This window comes from Neovison vison, chromosome 9 (assembly GCF_020171115.1).
Source record: "Neovison vison isolate M4711 chromosome 9, ASM_NN_V1, whole genome shotgun sequence".
NCBI classification, from domain to species: Eukaryota; Metazoa; Chordata; class Mammalia; order Carnivora; family Mustelidae; genus Neogale; species Neogale vison.
Window position 1 is genome coordinate 99,476,893 of NC_058099.1, and position 9,591 is coordinate 99,486,483.

The 9,591-nt window shown below is 51.5% G+C and overlaps 1 protein-coding gene across 4 annotated transcripts in view; it reads left to right on the forward strand.

Annotated features, from left to right (window-relative positions):
- Positions 1-8,947, forward strand: part of SPIN1 (spindlin 1) — a 78,119-nt gene extending 69,172 nt beyond the window's left edge. For all 4 annotated transcript variants that reach the window (XM_044266081.1, XM_044266083.1, XM_044266084.1 and 1 more), the window contains 2 exons: positions 1,279-1,512; positions 5,484-8,947. In XM_044266081.1, the coding sequence (XP_044122016.1) occupies positions 1,279-1,512; positions 5,484-5,683 (434 nt within the window). In that variant the 3' untranslated portion in view covers positions 5,684-8,947. The remainder of the gene's footprint in view (positions 1-1,278; positions 1,513-5,483) is intronic.
- Positions 8,948-9,591: the final 644 nt, after the last annotated feature.

Consider the following 9,591-nt stretch of genomic DNA (forward strand, 5'->3'; position numbering starts at 1 on the left):
GCGTGCTGGCCAGGAAGGGTATTTTTCTGAGAGATCCCTTGTGTGGCGCTGTCGTTGATGACGGCGAACGCGGCGGTCCCCTAGTTGTTGGTGGGAGGAAGGGCCCTTTCCGCTCCTCCGAAACGTGTCCGCATCGTGTCCGCGAGTCCAGAGATGGGGAGGCTGGAGAACGCCGCAGGCAGCCGGCCTTGCCTGAGGGTGCGGGGTTTGTGGCTCAGAGAGGCCGCGCGTGGAAGCGCGGGGAGCCGCCGGGCGTGCTGAGACTGTCTTTCGGATCAGGTCGGGTAACGGTGTCTTTAGAAAGAAATGATAGTCTGTGTTCCTTTGAGTTTTATTTTAACAGAGATAGACGCACTTGTGAATGAGTAAAACCGAAGTGCTGATTGTTTTTAAAGACAGTTGTCTAGAATGTGAGGACCAGAGAAATCGCTAGGATTCTCCGTGATTTCCCAGTGTGGATAAGAGGAAGGTTGCGATTTTCCGCCGGCCTCTCACGGACCGCAGAGCAGGGCTGAGGGTCAGTCTGTAGGGCAGGTGTGGGCGCCCTGTGACCTCGGTCGCGAGACAGACGGGAAGGGTCCTTCCGCCGCGGTGTCAGCACGTGGTGGCGGACGTCCTTGGGGGGCACAGTGGGAGGAGGCGACAGTGGCTTATGGTCCCGCAGACGGGGGAGCCTGGTGGGGAGAAGGGAGAGCCCGTGGGGGCAGGGACAGGCAAGGAGGGGAGGCCGGCCGGCCCAGGGAAGCAGTTGGTTTTTCCCATGACCCAGCGGAAGCGCTGGGCATTTCGTGCCAGGGCTCCGGCTGTGTGGCCACCCCTGTTGAAAACACCGTGGATGCGACGCTAACCTCTCGGGCCTGGCAGTGCATTTCTTAGTTTTCATCCCTGGCCTGTGATTACGTAGGTGTTAATGGAGGGAAGGTGAGTGAGGCTGCGTGGGAACGCTCCTGTTTGGCGTTTCTGCCCTGAGGCTGTCCTGCCCGCGACATAGAAAGTAACTGCTAGTACCAGAAAGCATGCTGTGCCTCCAGCAAACCGTGGAATTTCCAATTTAGACACAATACCACGGGCAGGAGTTGAGGAAAGCGCACAGAAGAATGGCAGGTTCTCATGGGATCCTGTAGTCTGGGGCCCGCAGGGCTTGGCATCGTGTGGCCCCTGGGGCCGCTGGTGTGGCACGTGGTCAGTCCTTCAAGCCTCCCCCTTGCGTGAGCTCAGCCTTCGCGGTGTGTGTCCAGTAAAACCCTGTGTGAACCGTTGTTTGCTTCTCGTCCCCAGCGACCTCCCGGATCAGCGACGCGCACCTGGCCGACACGATGATCGGCAAGGCGGTGGAGCACATGTTTGAGACGGAGGACGGCTCCAAGGACGAGTGGAGGGGGATGGTCCTGGCACGCGCCCCCATCATGAACACGTGGTTCTACATCACCTACGAGAAGGACCCCGTCTTGTACATGTACCAGCTTTTAGACGATTATAAAGAAGGCGACCTTCGCATTATGCCTGATTCTAGTAAGTGCGTTGATAGCCTTTGTTCCTGTTAATTCCAGAGGAACTTGAAGGTTAGAACGAGATGTTTGGTGAGCTGATTTGTAGTTGTATCTTGTTTATTTTGATTACTGTGGTTGAGCGATCATTCTTTTCACCGTGCACCAAGCATGCGTTGTGAAACTTCGCACCATTTGCCGAGGGTAATGTGTTTTCCGTGCAGTGCACTGTTTCAGGCTGTGGATTTGCACGTGGACGAGTATGGTGGCCCGTGTATGTGGTGTCCTTACTCAGCTCAGCGTTTTCAAGGCTCGTCGTGTTGTGACGAGTGTCCGTGCTTCATCTCTTTGCACGCCACATACAGCGGCCCTGTGCGCACGCGTGTCATCCGTCGCGTGTGGTGTGTCCACCTCTTGCTGATGGTGAAGGATGCTGCGGTCAGCCCTTGGGTGCGGGAGTCTGAGCAGATGTTTTCAGTTCTCTTGGGTGCGTACCGAGGAGTGGGATTGATGGGTCTGTGGTCACTGTTGAATCACCTGGGGGCCCGTTGCACCCTTCTCCGTGCACATGAGCTGCGTGTGAGGGTTCTGACACACACACAGCCTGTTAACTGACGTTTTCACTGTGTCCTTGTGGTTGCGACATGCTGCCTTATCATGGTCTTGGTTTACATTTCCCTGATCACTCAGGAGGTCAGGCATCTTTTTGTGTGTTATTGGCCGTTTCTGTGTCTTTTTTTTTTCTTTCTTTTTTTTAGATTTTATTTATCTATTTGAGAGGGAGAGGGAGAACACAGAGGGAGAAGCAGGCTCCCCACTGAGCAGGGAGCCTGACGTGGGGCTCAACCCCAGGACCCTGAGATCACGATCCGAGCCAAAGGCAGATGCTTCACCGACTGAGCCACCCAGACACTGTCCCCGTTTTTTGGTGTCTTTTTCGGAGAGAAGTCTGTTGGTGTCGTCTGCCTGTTTCCTAGTTGGGCCCCTGTTCTGTTGCGGCGTCAGAGTCTGGATCTTGATGGGGGTCTCTGGACCCATGTAGGATTTGCAGACACTTTGTTTTATTCTGGGGGTTTCTGTTCGCTTTCTTGGTGCTTGTTGAAGCACAGAAGTTTTTAATTGTGATGAAGTCCAGTGTTTTCTTTCAGAGCTCATGCTTCCGGTAAATCATGACGATTTACCCTTTTGTTTTCTTTGGCAAGTCTTAGAGGTCTTGCTCTTACATTTAGATCTTCAGTACGTGTTGAGTTCATTTTTATGATGTGGTGGAAGGGTGCCCTTCGTTCTTGTGCATGTGGCCTGAGCACCACGTTGTGGAAAGACTTTCTTTCCCTGCCGGCTGGTTTCGGTGCCGGCGGTGAACGGGAGCTGGCTGCAGACGGACGGCTGTGTTCCTGTCTCGGGAGCACGTGCCGTTCTCAGTCACGTGGCTCTCAAGTACGTTTTGACATTGAGAGGTGCCGAGTCCTACTTTTTCTCTCTCAGAATTGTTTTGACTCTTCTGGGTCCCTGACAGTGTCCTGAGTTTTGGAATCAGTTTGTCAGTTTCTGCAAGGAAGTCAGCTGGGATTCTGATAGGGATTGTCTTGAATCTGTGATCGCCTTGATGCTGTGAAGCCTTCTGACCCAGGAGCCCGGGATAGTTCCCCATTTATTGAGAATTAAAGATCTTCATCAGTAGTATCTTGTAGTTTGCAGAGTATTAGTTTTACACTTTGTTAAGTTTATTCCTAAATACTTTGCTCTTTTTTTTTTTTTTTTTTTAGATTTTATTTATTGGTTTGTCAGATTGAGAGAGAGAGGGAGAGCAAGCACAAGCAGGCAGAGGCAGAGAGAGAAGCAGGCTGAACAAGGATCCCAGGACCCTGGGATCATGACCTGAGCTGAAGGCAATGGCTTAACCGACTGAGCCACCCAGACATCCCTACTTTGCTCTTTTTGATGTGGTTGTGAATGGAATTATTTTCCTAGTTTCATTTTTGGGTAAACCTGTTCTTTTTTAAACTACTCCATAGCTTTCCTCCAGCACAGGGTTCCCTGGGCCTGTACAGGTTCTTCTGTCGACAAGTCCGTGAACCTGCTTTCGAGGTGCTCTTCAGCCCTGACTCTCCACCTTCTTTGTCTTTGGCTCTGTGTACTTTCATTCTAAATCTGTACAGGGATGTATTTATGGGCAGGAACTTAATTATCAGGAGTGTTGTTTGTATGAAATTGATTTTTTAGCTTTTTTTTTTAAAGATTTTACTTACTTGACAGAGCTCACAAGCAGGCAGAGAGGCAGGCAGAGAGAGAGGAGGAAGCAGGCTCCCTGCTGAACAGAGAGCCCGATGCGGGGCTCAATCCCAAGACCCTGAGATCATGACCTGAGCCGAAGGCAGAGGCTTTAACCCATTGAGCCACCCAGGTGCCCCTGATCTTTAGCTTTTTTGTAGAGAAAGATCCACAGTAAGAACTGTTGCTTTGCTGCGTGAAAGCGTAGGGGCATTTGGGCCATCTGGGCTGTCCGCAGAGTCTCCCAGTGCCCCCTTGACCCCTTTAGCCCCTTTTTAGCCCCTGCTTGGAACCCGCTTGGCCCCCCTTGGCCTCCCATTACCCCTTCCTCAGCCGCTCAGCCTTTTCCCCCGCTCGCCCGCTGGTTTTGCGAGTGGGAAAGTGCAGCAGCCACCAGTGATGTCCCGGAGCCGGGCGCTTGCAGCGGCCTTCGTGTGAGGCTCTGGCATCTTGGCTCAGTCGCTGGAGCGGCCCGGCTGTCGAGGCTTTGGAATGTCTGTAAGCGTGCAGCACCCCGAGGGCGTGGGGGGCTGGCGCCGCTGCTGAGGAAAGAGCAGTTTTGAAGAGAGGACGAGAGCTTTGGGTTCGGCATCGCTTTCCTGCTCAGAGGAACTGATGACCGCTGGACTCGGGCTTGTGGCTGGCATCGTGCGTGAAGTCAGCAGCAGCGGTCAGACGAGCCTGGTAGGGCTGTGTCCGCCGTTGAGGGACAGACGTGCCCGGGACTGCCGCCGGCTGCGTGTGAAGCTGGGGTGGGCGCGATGTGCGAGCAGCAAGAGCTCAGGCAGCCTGGGGTAAGCGCAGGGCGCGGCAACCCCCGAGGGCATCTGGAAGCCTTCTCTTGCTCCTTGCAAAATGGCTCGCCCCACGCAGGACCTGCAGGGGTTTCTGGAGAGAGGGTGGTAGCCTCCCGGCCCCATCCCCTGCCCCTTGGGTCTTTGCAGCTGGAGGTTTGCTCTGGTTTCTGTGCTGTGAGAACACCGCAGAGCCCTGCTGGCTCAGGGCAGGATTCCCAGCACACGGGCTTTGCTGCGGACCAGGGCTGTCCTGGAGGTCCCGTCCTGATTAGTCTGGGCAGGGGTTCGCTCAGCACCTGTCTCCAGAGCCTGGGGAATCTTATCCGAGAGCTCGGGTAGGAAGACCAGCAATGAGATGCAGCGAACGTGGGGAGGAAGAGGCTTTGAGGAGTTCCAGTTCATTTCAGCAGCAGTGTGTTGAAGACAAGGGCGTACTCTCAGTGTCCTAGGAGGTATTGTCTGTCTTGAAGGGCTGTTTCAGGGTCACCGTGGCTTTTGAGAAGTTCTGTGCATCCAGGCTTTTCTCCAGCCTTTCCTTGCCTCACCCCCTCAGCCAGTCTCAGCTGTAATCAAATATAAGCCACAGGGATTTCTGGTTATGATTTTTCAAAATTCTTGACAGTCTGCATCCTGAGGGGGTGGCGAACAGCACACTGTTTTTGTAAATAAAGTTTTATTGGCACACCTTTTGGTTCTGTGCCCCTCGCAGCTACTCTCACAGGACCAACAGGGCCGAGCCGTTGGTGGGTGCAGAGACCCATGTCCTCAAGCCTCTGGCCCTTGAAGAAGAAGTGGGCCGACTCTTGCTCTAGATAATTAGGATGAATCCGGATGTTCCGTTTTTAAACACTGTTATTGAAATAGATATGTGATTGGTACTTCGGTAAAAATTGACTGTGAATTCTTTCTTCCGCCCTCTTGCACGCAGACGATTCTCCTCCAGCAGAAAGGGAGCCGGGAGAAGTCGTGGACAGCCTGGTGGGCAAACAGGTGGAGTATGCCAAAGAGGACGGCTCCAAGAGGACTGGCATGGTCATTCATCAGGTGGAGGCCAAACCGTCCGTCTATTTCATCAAGTTCGATGACGATTTCCATATTTACGTCTACGATTTGGTGAAAACATCCTAGATGTCATCATGGACTTGGCCAAATTTGTGGAACTATTAAATGTATAATTTGTAGACATAAAGACTTGATTGCTTTCCAGTTTAATGAAAGCTTAAATGTCCCTGCGAACCCACAATCTCTGCCAGCAGAACCGGTTTGTTCTGAATAGTACAGATTGATGTGAACACAGAGCATTTTGTGTAAGAACTCCTTCCTCTTACGAGAAGTCTGTGTGTCTGGAGGGGAGTTACAGGCAAGTTTGGTGAAGTTCAGATAGCACCGCGGTCGTGTAAACTGGACTGGACCGCCCCAGCCCCCCAGCACCGTAGTTCTTCCCACCTGCTGCCACGCTGCAAGCATGGTCTGGCGCTGTCGGTACTGCCTTCTTCGTCGAGACGTGTATGGACCTCTCTCTCCCTGTCCGCATCCGTGTGTGTCCATACGCGCCACACACACACACACACACACAAACACACACACGCTTCCTTGGCAGTCCTTTCCTTGTGGATCGGGGCGGGGGTTCAGTAATATTCTCCAGTTTAACAGGAGTGCTTGTCCTAAGTCAGTCTGATTTCGTATATTACTGCTGTTTACTTAAAAGTAAATGTGGGCACAGGAGACACAGAGACGTTCAGCGTGTTTTGGAAGTCAGAAGTTCAGACCCCTTTTCAGTCTGGAGGCTTTAAACCATGAGTCCGAATAGGAATCATTTGTGAACAGTTGCTGGACCCACATTAGAATTTAACAAAACAGAAAGCTGGGTAAAAAGCTGCCTTTAATTTCTAAGCTTTGTAAAATTTTGTTTACATTTTTTATCATAAATACTTTTTTTGTTTTAAAGCAAAGCCCAGGTACTTGGTCCACACGGTGTGATGCCGGGGTGCTTTGGACGGCACAACCTGGTCTGTTAGTCTGTACGATCAGCAGTCTGGATTCTAGTACGTGATTGGAGAGGCCACAGCGCGCCAGTGGTTTGTGTGCATGTGGTAAGTTCCTGGCGGAACCTAGTGCTCTGATCCGAGACCTACAAGTTGGGGAGTGGTGGTGTGGCCTTCTGACAAGTTCTCTGGGACACTTTTATTTTTATTACTGTTCCTACTGATACGTGGTTGTGGTCAGAAGGCTTCCCCCAGCTTCTCCCCACAGAGAGTATGTAGACCTTCACGGCCTGGGTCCCCTGACACTTTCTGTGGTGCTGAGCGCGCTTGGCTCCGGTGTTCTGCGGACGGGGACTCTCCTGTCATCGCGCTAGCCTGTGGGTGTGACTGTGGCCCTCAGCCTGACAGCCCTTTCGCGGCTTGTTCCTGCAAGGTGGTTTGACCGAAGTAGAATCACAGAAGTGGTTGGGTGGCAGCGACATGGTCATCATCTGTCCCGTTGTTTCACATGAGCCCTGCCAGCTGGAAAGCCAGGAGAGGGGCCGCACGGAACGCAGTGTCTCGTGGAGGCTGGAGAGCGCACCTGAGGGTCGGGCAGAAGGCTGCATGCACGTGTTGCCGGCCGGCTGCCAGCGGTCCGTGCGGCCTCTGTCGCGGCTGTTCTCAGTACTGGAGGTTCTGTCGTTGGTGGCCTTACTGTGCGAGGTCCGCGTGGTGCCTGCTTGGCCTTCGGAAGGCTGCGTGTTGTCATGCTGGTGGACGGTGACCCCCGCGCTCTAGAATGCAGTGCCTCCCCTCGGGCCGCAGAGGGGAGCTTGTCTGCCTCTGCGCCTCTCCCTGCGGTGCCTGCCTGGCCTCACACTTCTCTGGCTTCGGGGTCGTGCCGCACGACTGTCCATCACCTCTTTCCCAGTGGCTCTGGTCAGGAGTCCCTGCGTGCCAGTCTCCAGGCTGAGTCTGCTCCCCGAGCACGGGCAGACACGTGTGCCCCGAGAGTCGGGCGTCCGGTGTGTGCACTGTGCGAACATGGTACAGTGGCTTTGGACTGAAAACCAGTGTTCTTTGGAGTATCCTGAGGGCTGGGTCCGTGGCAACCTTCCCAGCGTCACTTGACGACGTACATCATGGTTTTCCTGCGAGTACCTTTAGCACCTTCGATACTACATGGTCTGCCACTCTCCCGATGAACGTGACACATGATGATCACCATTATTTTCATCATTTCCATTTGCTGCCTTTAGGGCGGAAGGAAGGGGAAGGGGTTTTTTGTTGTTTTCCTGCCCCCCCCCATTCTCTTTTCTTTTGGTGGCTTAACCCACACTTGCGCGGTGACTGATTCCACTCCCTCGCCCGGTACTTCAGGCTTTGTTCTAGGCTCACGTTTCAGATCTGCATGCATTGCTTGCCTTTTCCTGGTATCAGAATGTTGGTTCCTTGTTGTAGGAGCCCGACATGAGTTTCCAAAATTATCATGGGACTTGTGAATGCACAAGCCCTGAACCTGTATAAAATGTCCCGGCCTTCCTCACTGACCTGCTATCGTGTTCCCGTGTCGTGTGCGTGTGACGTCCGGCTGCCACGTGAAGCTTCCGAGGAGAACCTTAAACGCAGACCATCCTTTTTTGCATGCTCTATTCTAAGTAGAATGTTCAATGTAACTAACTGAACTTGCATGTGGAAGATATTTAGGTTTTTTGTTTTCTATCTTTGTTTTGATTTTGTTTTCTGTTTTCTGTATATTTGCTTCCTGTGCCGTTGTAGTGGTCGTAGGATGAGAATGCACTGGCGAGCCAGCGCCAGCAGAAGGTGATTTCCCAGCTCTGTCTGTCGTGCAGCATTTGAAGGGACTGTGCATTCTCGAAGCGCCCAGTCACCTCTCAGCCAGAGTTCATTCCTATTCTTGTTTTACGTGCCAAACCCCGCAGTGCATTGGGCTCGAATCTCTGAACCCTGTGGACCCATTAGAAGACTGTTCGGATTGTCACAAATTGTAGTGCCTGAAAACATGCGCAAGCGGATTGTCTTAAAAAAAGAAAAAAAAAAAGAAAAAAGAAAGTTCTCCAAAGACAAAACAGGAACAATTATTATAACAAAATAATTATGGTTGAAATGTCTGTGGTTCCTTGGAAATGCTGCGCTCTTTGTATTTCCACCATTAGTGCGGTGTGAGCGGATGTGCATAGTTCAGAGGTCTTCGTGTTCGCATCTTACAATTAGGTAAATGACCTCATCTTTCAGGCTTGAATTCATTTTTAATTTTATTTTATACGATGTGTAGACAGTTCCCTGTTCTCTGCATTTAGAAGTATAAACAATATAAATCTGTTAATTCTGTAAGTAATTTTTATAATTATGATGTAACTCTATCCTATCCTTAAAACATTTAAAATAAACCCTTTATGTGCAACTTCTGACTGTAAATTTTGTGCTCATGAGCAAAATGTGATGTGTTAAACCTGCTTCTGGAAACATTTTTAAAGTTTGACTTTAACATTTTAAGTGACCTTTACTCTCTCTACCACATGTGAACCATCCGATGTGAGCGGAAATGGAAGGAGCGCCAACGTCTCGCACGTGATAACACTCGGTTGTCCCGAGGGGAGAGGGGCAGTGAGCAGGAGTCAAAATACTCAAGTCTGTGGATTCCTTATAAGGAGAAAATTTATCATAAAATTTTAAACTTGATTATTTTAAATAGAATTAAATAATGTGTATTTTTTATTTTTATATCTACTTTTGCTTTATATACTAACGCTCTGTCCTGGAGTACCGCCGGCGAGAGTGTAGGGGGATCTCCATTGCCTGGCGGTGGGACGAGGAAGCGGAGGTCACGCCGTTGACAGGTGCGTGTTCTGTGCTTTATCTTCGTGGGTAATTTGTTATCTTAACAAGTCAGGTAAAAAGTAGATTCGGGATGTGCCTTTAATTAGATTTGTCTTTTGGTGTTTCCCTGTTGGTCTGGGCCTGTAGATCCCATGGTTAAGGCTGGGGCTGTGTGGAGGCGCAGGCAGGTATGGGAAAGGGACGCCCGGTCTCGTGCCCTCCCCACAC